The 13,122-nt window shown below is 34.6% G+C and overlaps 1 protein-coding gene across 12 annotated transcripts in view; it reads left to right on the top strand.

Annotated features, from left to right (window-relative positions):
• The window catches only part of PHF21A (PHD finger protein 21A), a 187,746-nt gene that overhangs the window by 29,090 nt on the left and 145,534 nt on the right, over window positions 1-13,122 (top strand). For 7 of the 12 annotated variants that reach the window (XM_055423934.2, XM_055423936.2, XM_055423926.2 and 4 more), the window contains 4 exons: window positions 2,595-2,635; window positions 3,994-4,105; window positions 9,495-9,637; window positions 12,946-12,978. In XM_055423934.2, coding sequence (XP_055279909.1) covers window positions 9,584-9,637; window positions 12,946-12,978 — 87 coding nt within the window. In that variant the 5' untranslated portion in view covers window positions 2,595-2,635; window positions 3,994-4,105; window positions 9,495-9,583. The remainder of the gene's footprint in view (window positions 1-2,594; window positions 2,636-3,993; window positions 4,106-9,494; window positions 9,638-12,945; window positions 12,979-13,122) is intronic. The other 5 variants (XM_055423927.2, XM_088843278.1, XM_055423933.2 and 2 more) reach the window with 1 other exon arrangement.

The following is a 13,122-nucleotide window of genomic DNA, read 5'->3' as shown; positions in this document are numbered from 1 at the left end:
GCATATAGTATTGTGGAGTTGGCAAACCCCTCTGAAGCCTATTCATGGGGATCCCTTAGGCATAAAGGATCAAGTGTTAAAACCAGCCCTGGAGAGCTTATTTACCTGATTTTTCTTTAAAATTTTATGTGAAAAATTTCCCCAAAATATTTGGTCAGTTTTTATCTTGGTTTCTTAAGAGAGTAACTGCTGAAGCTGGGTAAGAGAAAGTGTGATCTAGTAGAAAGGCTAGCTTAGTCAAAGGAATCTCAGGGTCTGTAGACTTTTCTCTCGCTTAACTAGCTGTGTGACCTTCAGGGAAGTCACTTAACCTCTCAGACTTTGATTTCCATTGTGATTTCTGCAGTGCGTGCAAGCAATGTTGAGTAGTTTTGTGATTCATGGTAAAATTCCTTGTCAATTAGGGATTGACTCTGCTGTTTATTTTTGGAGAAAATGCCCCAGAGATAAGGTGCATCCATTGCCCTTCTTACTCAATATGATTTTCAAAAGAGTTCATTTGACTATACCTTCTCAGATGCCATTTGTGTAAATGTTGAAATCCCAATCCCATCTCGACCACTTTGAGTCTCAACATATTTTATACATTCTGAGTATAAGCTATTGTTATGTATTTCAGTTATAATTCTCCAGTTCTATGGATTGCTTTTTCATTCTCTTAAATGGTGGGGTGTTTTGTTTTGTTTTGATGAACAGAAGTTCCTAATTTTAATTTGATCCAATTTATCTATATTTTCATTATATTTTAAAATGGCAATCAACTGTTTTTATCGTCACTCATTTAACAAATAATGCTGTGGGAGATTGATGCATAAGAGATTATCCCCAGCGGGAAAGAGCTAACAAGAAATGCCTAGTAGGGAAAATAAGCCTGCATCTGAAAGTTAAGGGTCCACTCAGTCAATTCATTCATTTAACAAGTATCTACTGACCATTTACTTTGTTTTTGGTCACACCACTTGGCTTGTGGAATTTTAGTTCTCCGACCAGGAATTGAACACACAGCCGTGAAAGTGCCCAGTCATGATCACTGGACTTCTAGGGAGTTCTCTCTAAGGAGCCTTTACTATTTGCCTGGTACTGTCTTTAAGTGGTACAGAATCTGTACTAAGAATCCCCTTTTTAAAATTGACATAGAACATCATATTAGTTCTAGGTGTACAACATAATAGTTTGATATGGGTGTGTATTGTGAACATCACACATAGATATTTTTTTTTCCTAGTGAGAATCCACTTTTTTGGTGGGTGGAAGCCATACCTTGTGGCATGTGGGATCTTCGTTCTCCAGCCAAGGACTGAACCCATGATCCTTGCAGTGGAAGCACAGAGTCCTAACCACTGGACCACCAGGGAATTCCCAAGAATCTACTTTTTAATAACCACATCATTCCACAGATCATTTTATAGATTTTTTTTTTGGTTGGTAATCATTCTAGTCTTGGTGATTAAAATTGCCATTTCTATGGACTTTAGAACTCTAGAAGAGTGCTGCTGCTAAAATAAAGGCAGGATAAAATGGCAAATTGAATTTCTTTTGGAAATGAATGTTAACTGCGTGAATAGAGGCCCTTTAAAATTATTTTACTATATGTTTGGTATGACTGTGCTTGATTAAATAAAAATTTGTGATTTGGATGAAGATTTTTTAAAATATCCTTTAAGGAAATGAGAATTTACATTATACTATTGGAGTGACATCAGTGGACAAATGTACTCTGTTTAAGGCATAGGATGTATAGATTTAGAGCATGGTATGTTGAGTTTAAATAATTTAATACTAAAATACTAAGGAAAAAGTTTTAATTTTTGTTCACTGATTTTTTTAACTAGAAAAGTTTGGGGCAAGGACAAGTTAAAAATAAATAAACAATATATCTTGACATGAGTTTTTTGACCTTGAAATCAACTTAATGGAGTTTAGATAATCCTAAAAAACCACAATTGATAAAAGCATCACTGAGCATAGATTGGGATCCCAAAACCTTGATTTTTTTTTTTTTTTCCTGGCTCTATCACTGATATGGGCATAGGGAAAGTCACGGGTTCACAGTTTAAACTGGTAGGACTTTAAGAATGTGAATGAAAAGTTTAATTGAAATTATGACTATACATATAAGATGCTTGAATTTTAAAGCCTTATATAAGACAGGTCCATTTCAAGATTAATTAAAAAAAAAAAGGCCTTTTAAGTAGATGAAGCTGAGGGCCAATGATGTTAGCCTAATTTGTAAAATAACGCAGCAAACAGTGAGGGTCATTTGTTGGGGATGTGGGTGTATTTCTGTATTTCTGTGTCTCTTAGGAAAGGGAAACTATCAACTACTCTTTCTTGTCTTGAAAAGGCTGTGGGAAAAAAAAAAAAGACCTGGAAAATTAGATATCCAATTGCCCTTGAATTCTTCTCTTGTAAAAATGAAACTACCTGTCTCTTTCCTTATTTTTTCTTTTGGGTTTTAAAGCTTTGGAGATTCTTTTATGTTTTGGTCTTTTCCTCATTAAAATGAGGTAGAAATATTTACGGTATCAGTTTTTGATGACTTGTCATAAGTTGTGTTTGTAGTCTAATTCCATTTTCCCCTTCTTCTCTTAAAGGGAGCAAGAGAACTGAAGGAGAGCCAATTTCCCCAAAATTGGTAAGTACTTTTTTCAAGCAGGCACACTGTGCCTGATGCTAGTTGGATGATAATTCAAATATTCAGTCATTTTTTTTCTTTTTTTGCAAAAAACCTCTCTCCCAGAAATGAGAAAGGCTTTGCTGTTTGTACTGAATGAAAGTGAATTTTTGTCTAATTTCACATAACCATATCTCAAATGCATTTGTGTTTCTAATAATACTGCTAGGCTTGCATGTTCTTACATTCGATAACCTCTTAAAATGTAAAGGTCCCCTTTGCGAAAAATGTCCTTAATGCAGTGGTTAGGGCTGAAAATTCAGAAACCAGGAAATTCAAAAGTTAAGGTTCCCATTGTGTCTTGTATTACTTAATACGCTGTTTAATTTGATGGCCTTAGTATATGTGCAAAAAGGCTAAGGTAATGTAACTATGGGAACCTTGACTTTGAAATCTGGGGACTCTTAGCATTTATATTATTAAATTTAATGTTGGATGGGCCTCATGTCTGATACTACATTTTCAGTGTATGTTTTCTATAATTCTTGAAGAGGAAAAAGTTCTTAAAATGAGAGAAATGTAGTAGTGTGGGTCATGTAGGCAAACATGTTTTTTCCATAGTATCAGTTTTAATGTCTACTTTAACAGCTTATAAATCATCACACTTAGTCATTAATTTGAGTGTATAATTCAGATTACACAGGGCATTCCAGTATCTAAAGTCCAGACAAATATTAACCTTATTTCGAGAGCATGTATTATGATAAAAAATTAAATTCAAACAAGATAACTGGAGTAGGGTAGTACCCTATTGCAAGGTACTTTTTTTTTTTAAATCCTCTCTTTCAAATGGTAATTCATTTAATGGGTGGAGTAGATATTTAGTTGAGGCTTCTTTCCTAACTTAATGGTCATTGAGGTATCTCTTACCTTTTAGGTATTTAACTTTGAACATGAAAGGGAGGCATTTGAACCAGTTAATCTTAGGTTATATTACCTTTTTATTCTACTTGCCTTTCTCTCATGGAACCATTAAAAATAAATAATCAAGACCCCATAGCCATTTAGTTTGAGATGCAATGGAATCATAAATTTCTTAAAGAAGAAGGAATGTTAAGGGCCTTCTCTTTGAACCGTTTACCAGGTGTGGCAGTTTCTTCTCTTATATCCCTGACATATTGTTATTCAGATATATCCCTGATGTATTAAATTCTACATTTAAAAAAATGTAGCTCATATTTCTGTAATGTGTTCTGAGGAACTGTAATTTCCACAGAAATTAATAAATATTGAGCTGGGGGGATGGGGAAAATGTTCTGTGGTCAAATAATTTGGAAAATGCTGCTTTAAACAAAGTTAAACAGGTTTCTTTACTGCAGGACTTCTCAGAACCTTTAATATGCTAATGTGCATTGTGAATCTCCAAGAGGGGGATATGATATGCAGCATTCTTGAATACTTCTATTGACAGGGAGCCCACTACCTCATAAGGTAACCCATTCCTTTTTTGTTCAGCTCTAATCCTTAGCTCTTCCTTGAATTGATCTGAAATCTCTCTCCCATAACTTCCACTTCTGTTAAGTACTTATTAGTTATACCAAGACCACCGTTCTCGCTTATGTTCTCCTTTGTGTAGTAAAATATTTATCATTAAAAAACATTCTGGTAAATATGGCAACCATTTCTAACATCTTGACCTCATTGTCACTATGCTCTCATATGACTCTTCAGCCTCCTTCATTTTGAATTTCTGTGCATTTTTGAATTTGCTTCAACGTTCTTGTTGTTGGGTATAGTTGGGAAGAGTTTAGTAGACATGCTTTATTTCTGTAAAGAGAAGTAGCAAATAGAAGAGTGTATGTGTGTCTTCCAGGCCTGGAGCCAGGAAGCTGAGGTAGAAACTGTATCTTAGAACGGACACTGGTGGCAGGGAGCGGGGCAGGACACTCACTGCAGCAGACCTGTGCAGAAGAGGGGGCTGTGGGGAAACCCTGACTTGACCAAAACTACCACTCCCGTGCGCTGGAATGGTGTGACTTGTGCAGGTATTCCTTGTTTGTTTTTTTTTTTTCTTTTTAACAAGGATCTGGCCCCCTTCCACCCAAGAAACCAAAGGAAAGATACATATTTTATACTCAAAAGCATTCATACTTTCAGATATCATTAATAAAATTGTGTGTGTGTGTATAAATTCAGTGATTGAGAAGCATCAGTCTTACTAGCTCAGGTTTGTCAACACCTGTAATACCAGTACTTGAGCATAGTAACCTTGCCAGATTAAAAGTGAAGCCTCCAGCATCAAGTTCTTCGTGCAGTAGCATTTCCTGTTGACCTGTGGAGTGTCACCAAAGAAATACCACCATGAAAATAAGAAAATAAACATTATATATTTTTTTAATGTCATCTTATTGATTCATGTTAGTAAATGTTAGTTTTTGTTAAGTTATTAAATTTTTCACATTTGCGATGATTTTTAGCACTGTTAGATAAAAGTTAAAGATATGTTTTATCTCTTAGCATATTAGATACATAGTAATCAAAAAGTATTCAGTACAGATTGGAAACCTGATATTTTAATAATGCTTCCCTAGTGCCTCAGGTGGTAAAGAATCTGCCTGCAATGTGGGAGATCCAGGTTCTATCCCTGAGTTGCGAAGATCCCCTGGAGAAGGGAATGGCTGCCCACTCCAGTATTCTTGCCTGGGGAGTTCCGTGGACAGAGGAGCTATTTCAGTATTGTAGTAATTTAATTTTAGTATTTTAGTAATAGGCATGAGACAAGTAAGGATACATAGATCTACAAGACTCTACTTTTTCATATTTTAAAAAATTAATTAAACCTACTTGAAACACTATTTTGAGAGTATAGATCAAAAGTGCAGTCTTCCACCAAGTAGATACGTCGTATAGAGAACCCTGAGCTGTTCATTTTTAAGGAACTCAATCTGGGGACACAATGTATTACAGACTTACTGTAGTTGAGTAAACTTGGTTGATGCAATGAGTTTTGATTAGGAAAAGATTTATATCAGTTCAAGATCAGAGCAGTGATTTTGGTAATAAATTCAGAGTTGTAGCATTACTGCATTATTAGAATCATTATGAAAGATCCAGCAGTCATACATCTCCAAGCAGAACTGTAACCAGGAAAATGGTTAGAATCCCTTTCTTAGAGAAGTTGGAAATAAGAAAGCTTACACTCTTTTCAGAAATACACTGTGTTGATAAGTTTATACAAAAGTTTGTGTGTATGAGTAAGAGTTAAGTATGTTAAGAAAAGCATAGAACTTCACAGTTTACAAACGGCTTTTCATATAACTTCACCCAATTTAAACCTCATAATAGTTTTGTGGAACAGATAATTCTGTTCCCCTTTTTCTGATTTATAAGCAAACAAACCTAAAGCTGAGAGTGGTTACACAGTGAGTAAATGGAATCAGGTTTTTTTTGGAGACAGTGAATGTTCTTTTCAGGCACTACATCTGCTTTTTTTTTTTTAGTGAGATTTGGTTATTATTTTGTTTATTTGCTTGTTCGTATGGTTTATGGAGTTTTTATTTATGTTCTTTGTAATTTGAATGTGGGAGGCCATCAGGTGTCCCAGTGGTTTGACACATACAGTCTTGAATATAGTGAATGTTGGTATTTTGTGCTAAGCACTTGCCTTCTCTGGTAGTAGTACTTAGAACTGATGGGCGGCAAAAGGCTTTGTACCTCAGTAAATTGTTTTGTAAGTCTCTTCATGTTTACCTTGCAGCAGCAGATTTGTTACTTATAATTTATTAGAATTGGTCAAAATATGATAAATCATCTTTTTATAAATTTTGTCTTATTTATAATACTTTATATTACCTTCTATATTACTTTGTAATACTATAAACTGCCCCCAAATGGTCATCACATGATGGCTGCATGCATTGTCTAAGCCCCCAAAGTATTTTTTAAAAGGATTCAACATGTGCTTGCATTGTTTTTTGTAGGCTATGAATATATATGTATATAACCTATTCCTTTAGGCAGAAATCAGTCTCTTAAAAATGCAGACAGAGGCTTCTGTGAAAAAGAAATATATTAAATGAATCTTCTAATCCTTCATATATTTTTCTATAATAAGTTACTACATTTTTTAACCCTTCAGTTTTATCTTGAAATAAAATGAGTAATTGGCCTTTAGAGTCCTTGCCAAATAAAATTTCGTGCCTTTGTGTGTCTCTAATAAGCAGACAACAATCTGATGAAGGAAGTAAAAGCTGTCAGCTCCTCATTAACTTGAGTTGCAGGCTTCTTATCCTGTGAGGCACTCTTTGACATTTAGAACCTCCAGGTTAAACCCTGGCTTTACTTATTCTGTTCCTGAACGTTTTGTTTCATCAGTATAAATTTTTTTGATGTTTCATCTAGCAAATTCTAAGTTAATTTTTTGTTATATAAAAATAAGTTCATATTTTCCATGGAAATTTTTGAAAATATTGATGCTCTGAAAAGAAGAAAGTAAATAACCCTCAGTGCTACCACTCAGATATAACTAATAGCAGATTATAAAAGTGCCACCTGATGCAAACTCTAGACAGCTCAGAGTAGTATTATTTTTACATGTCTTTGTAAGTTTGACAAAAATGTGTCTTCTTAAATTTACATTTCCATGATTCTCTTGAAGATAGATTTTTTTATGTTGATCATTCTTATTTCTTCTGTGAATTGCTTTTTCATAGCTTTTGAAAAATTAATTTGTAATTAATCTGTAAGCACTCTATAACGGTACAAATTACGTTAACCCTTTGTTTGTGTATATTGTAAATTCTTCATGTTTTTAAGTTCCTGTTTATTTCTAGAGCTTATGAGTTGAGTTGAGTTGAGCTATGATGTTATATGTAACTACTAGTAAAATAAAGTGTGGCTTTTCTGTCGTTGAAAATACCCTTCAAGGTGATTTTAATTTAACGAAAATGATAGGGAATCATTTTTGGACATGCTTTCTGATAGGCTTAAAACTAAGTACTGTTTTCAGGAAGACTCTAATACATAAGTCAGGAATTTGAATAGGGAGATTATTTTAACATTTAAAATTATAGCGAGTGCATAGTTTTAACATTTGCTTTAGTATGTAAACCTAAATGACAGCAAAACCTTGGTCTAAAACCAATAACTTAGTGATTTTGATACTTATGTAGTTCCAACAGTTTTTAAAGATTTAATAAATATCTGGAAAACCTGGGTTTGTTCATCAATATCACCTTTTCTAAATTATCTTCCCTAAACATACTACCTTTATGAAAAGTTTTGGTGGGCAATATCATTGTACAGTAATATCGTTTCCTAGCCTCCACAAATGTAAGGAATTTTACACTTTGGAAATGTATTGTTTTCTTAAAAAAAGCTTAGAGTATTTTGATATTACATAACATAGTATGTAAGCCCTAGGGGAGAGATTACCAGTGATGTTTTAAGCCTAGTAAGATTAAACAAATAAAATGAAGACTAATACTCACACGAATATAGCCTGAAGTTAATGATTTCATTATAACTCTGTTAAATCAGGTTTTAAAGAAGTTTTAAGAAAACTTAGGTTGACTGTGGGGCTTCCCTGGTGGCTCAGGTTGTAAAGAATTTGCCAACAATGCAGGAGACCCAGGTTTGATCCCTGGGTTGAGATGATCCCCTGAAGAAGGGCATGGCTGTCCACTCCAGTTTTCTTGCCTGGAGAATCCCGTGGACAGAGGAGCCTGGTGGGCTATAGTCCATAGAGTTCAAGAGTCGACGTGACTGAGCGACTAACTCTTTCAAGTTAACTATGAATTTTATCCATAGATAAATAGTTTTCAGAAGGTTTAAAGATATGAGTCTCATGGAATTAACACAAGGAGTAGTAGTTATTCTAACTTCTTGATTGTCCCCTTCCTCAGTTTGTAAAATGCTGAAAAACTTTTTTAACTACAAGTTTTATATATACATTTATTCAATTAAACTTTTACTTTGAGGAGAGTACCTGAAATTTCTAAGGCCACATTCAAGAAAAAAGAAAAGAAAAATTAGTTATGGAGTTAATTTAAGTTGCAGTAGTGATGCGCAGAGCAGAAGGTTCACATTCACAAATCTAGACTTGATGTTGTCTTACTTGTGTAGCCAAAGCGATGCACCAGCAGGCTGGAAAAGAAGGTGGTGTTGTAAAGGTGGAGAGTGTTCTGTTGTTACAGACCCACCTCATCTGTTGTGTATGATAGATTTATTTTTTAACATCTCTGTCATAACTTTATGGAAAGCAGAGTTCTTTTGTAATGTGGTTAAGTATTAATTTGTTAAATGTAAACCTTTATACCAGAGTTTCCCCTATTTTGAGTTTATTTTTTTGAATTCTGTGGAAGTCCGTCCAAGTGAGAGTACTCTGGCCTCCTTTAACTTCCGAGAGATCCTGAGCGCTCTAGTTCACTCTGTGTGATAGCTAAAAATGTATGACCATGCTGCTGTGTGTCTCCTTCCAAGGACAGTGCATCCTGGGTGGCTGTCCTCTCCTCTTCTTGTCTCCCGACCCATCTAGGACAGAAGTGGTCTTGTTCAGCTCTGTGTCCTCAGAAAGTAGTATCTTACGTGGTGCTGAGCACGTAGTAAGTGCTTGGATGTTTTCATGACCAGATTAAACACTTTTATTTATGTCTTACTTATTTGAAGTGTTTTGTAGAGGAATGCTCAGAGAATAAAACTCAGAAAGTTTTGGTACCAATTCAGTACAAATCTACTCATTTTGGAAAGAAATCTGTTTGAGGAAAGTTTTTGCCCTGTGTTTAGTTGGCTATTTTTTTGCCTAATGTAATTTATTTTATTTAACATGTGTGTTTCCTTTATAACTAACATAACGATCCCAAACATTTTATGATCTCTACAGCTGCAGTAAGAAGAGGAGTTTGTTATTTTAAACAAAGGCTGAAGAAACTGTAGAATTAGCAGACATAGAAAAAGTGGAGAAGATAGAGGATGGAGTTGCAGACTCTACAGGAGGCTCTTAAAGTGGAGATTCAGGTTCACCAGGTATGTTTCATTCATGGCTTCTCCCACATCATGTTATTAAGTAATGGCTAAGTTAGTAAACAGCCTGGTTGTCTCTCATTTTCAGTACAATTTTTAATCATTTTTTCAGTCAGTTGTCCAAGAATCATGTTATTTGCCTTCTAACACTGCTCAACAAACTCATTGATAATATTTTTGAGAATTTTAAAAACCCTGACTTCTCTTCTAGGCAAAAGAACCAAAAATATTTTTTCAATATGCTGAATGTGTTTAAAAAAAAGCAAACCCTTTTCCCCTGTTTTTTTGGTTAATCTGAGGGACTTTGTTCATGTGACTTTAACTTGCATATTTTATTTATTTATTTTTTTCAAAATTTATTGAAGTATAGTTGGTTTACAGTATTATGTTAATTACTACTGTATAGCAAGATGATTCAGTTATACATATATACATTATTTTTCATATTCTCTTCCATTATGGTTAATCACAAAATACTGAATATAATTCCCTGTGTTTACTTGCATATTTAAAAAAATAAGACATGTTTCAACTGACTATCACGTATACCAAAGTTACTCACATGTGATTTTTGGACATATTCCTCAAGAAATTTTGGGATGGCATAGTTAACATTCAGCTTTTGGTTCATTCTCACAAGATATGAACAAGTCCAAATAAGACTTTTTTTGCAAGGTTCATGATATAATTGAACTGAATCACAAAATTTAAATACAGTTCTTAAATATTATTTAGTTTCATATTTTTAATTCAAGCATACCAATTTTATAAAAAAATTTTAATTATGAAAAAGCTGGATGTTTATTGTTTTAAAATATAATTTAAATTTTAAAATTACATTTATTGACTCAAAAGGAATAGTCTCCTGAAATTATCACTTAATATTCACATTAATTATTTTCCTGTGTATTTAACTATTTTTAGCCCAGGGACAGGGGAGCCTGGTGGGCTTCCGTCTATGGGGTCGCACAGAGTCGGACACGACTGAAGTGACTTAGCAGCAGCAGTAGCAGCAGCAGCAGCATAAAATTAATAGCTTTTATATTCTTCCTTAACTGTTAATACAGCACTTTATGTGGTTCAGTTCAGTTCAGTCGCTCAGTTGTGTCCGACTCTCTGCGACCCCATGAATCACAGCACGCCAGGCCTCCCTGTCCATCATCAACTCCCGGAGTTCACTCAAACTCATGTCCATAGAATCGGTGATGCCATCCAGCCAATAAACATTTATTTATGTTTATCAACATTGGTTGATAGTATTTTAACCTATACAGAGTGTAAAATATTCATTCTAGTTATATTTAGAATCCTTTCCTATTAGAAAAAAATTTAAGTACTTACAGTAGGGACTTTCCTGGCAGTTCAGTGGTTAAGATTCTGCCTTCCAATGCAGGGGACATGGGTTGGATCCCTGCTCTGGGTACTAAGATCCCACATGCTGTGACATACAGCCCCCCTAAAAAATAAGTATCAACAGGAAATACAAATGACATGCCTTGATGTCAATTTGATGCTGTTATTCTGATGGGTACATGGTAACCTACATGATCATGAGAAATTCAGGGATGCCAGAAATGATGTCAAAGTAGGCACTGGCTATTAGGCCGAGGCTAAAGCCAGATTGTACATTTGACTAAATTTTGGGGCAGAAGCCACCCCTTCATTACTTCCACTTAGGGATTGAAACTGGGGCTGAAAATGAGCTTACTGGATAGAAGGTGTGTTAATGAAATTACCTAGTATTGCTGTGGTAGAAGTATACTTTTGTTCTTGTTGAACAGGGAAATGATTTAAAAAGTAGCAACATGCACATGATTGATGTTGAATGAATGTTTAAAGAGTAACAGCCTTTGATGGGCATCTCATCTTTCTTTGAGAAATTGTCTTTTCGAATATTTCTATGTGGATTTGATGCAAGTTATATTTAAACTTCTGGAGTATTTACATGTAACTGAGAATAGAATAAAGCAGAGATTAGCAAACTTTCTGCAAAGGGCCAGGTGGTAAAGTATTTTACACTCTGGAAATTGTTTATGGTCTCTGTCACAACCGCTTTTCTCTGATGCTGTATGGACAAAGCAGTCATAGACAGTATATAAGTGAAAGGGGGAATCTGTGTCCCAGTAAAACTTTATTTATAGGAACAGGTGGTAAGCCAGATTTGCCTGTGGGTTGTAGTAGCAATGTTTGGTAGCTGCCTGCTTGACCTTAAGGAGTAGATGAAAAAACTAAAAGAACTCTTTAGAACATAGCAATTTGAGGTCTTTATTTAAGGACCTTTTTGTATTGTTTGCAGAATAGTGTATTGATGTAATCATGCTTCTATCATTAAATATCATTAAATGCTAGTTTTTTCTTTTTACTTAATAAGGTGGATAAGTATATATTTTAGAAAGTTTTTATTTTATGACTTAAAAACTTTAAAAGTGTCTTGTCACCCAAAGAGAGGCATAGATTTTTTCAGTTATATGAAAAAATCGCTTGGAGAACAGCTTATTCCCAGATACCTTCAGGAATCAGTCTTCTGATATTCCTTTGTGCTTCAATTTCTTCTCTCCATGGTTATTGTTAGCTTTGGGCAGTGATGCTTTTAGAAGTTGGGTAGGTCAATCGACATCCATTTTCCTTTTTCATTTTTTTGGACTTATGTTTTCCTTAGTTAAGGTCTTTCCATTCAGTATTCTGGTAGAACTCTCTTCACCCAGGAACCCCAGGTAGGTCGAATTTTGCATTCCTGTTCTTCACTTCCTTGCTATCAAATACTTGGATCATTGCTCCATTGGGTACATCCCCTCCCCGACAGAGAGGACAGTGGCAGAGTCACATCTGACACTAGGCTCCTTCTGTGAATCAAACCAACTGACTTGCCGAGTCTGTTTGCTGTATACAAACAGGTCTGTTTTTGTGTGAGAGCAGCTTCTTCCCAGGCCTTATTTGAGACTAGACAAAATGACAACATTTTCAAGGGACATTTGACTTTTGAAGCGAGCTGTTAGTTTAAATTGTCTTTTAAAAGCTCCTTTCCCCCATCCCATCTCCAGATTTGTTTAAAAGCAGGAAGCTCTTTATTTCAAATATAAAGCAATATTTTGGTTTTGTTCTTTTTTTAATTATTAAGAGAGTGTTTCATATAATCTTTTACATGTATCACAGAAGCTTTTGGTCTGTTCTGATTATGGTATTGCTTGTTTTGTGTGTGTGTGTGTGTGTGTGTGTATGGACTTAAAACTTTAGATTTTGGGGGCCAAGCCTGCTTAGTGATAGTGAGGTAATATGTAAGACTGATAGTTCTTTTTCTCTTTTATTATCAGAAACTGGTTGCTCAAATGAAGCAGGATCCACAGGTAAAATACTATTTTTGTTCATTTAATTTTTAAAATAAGATAAAGTTACTGTAAAATACTAAAATATAGATGTTACTTAGATTTTAAAAACTATTTAATCTCTATAGCAGTTTTTTTTTTAACACATTTGTCTTCATGTTTTAA

This window comes from Moschus berezovskii, chromosome 14 (assembly GCF_049115385.1).
Source record: "Moschus berezovskii isolate FMDL1 chromosome 14, NW_MosBer_1.0, whole genome shotgun sequence".
Classification (NCBI taxonomy): domain Eukaryota; kingdom Metazoa; phylum Chordata; class Mammalia; order Artiodactyla; family Moschidae; genus Moschus; species Moschus berezovskii.
The sequence above is the reverse complement of the archived record's forward strand: the minus strand, read 5'-3'. Positions and strand labels throughout refer to the sequence as shown.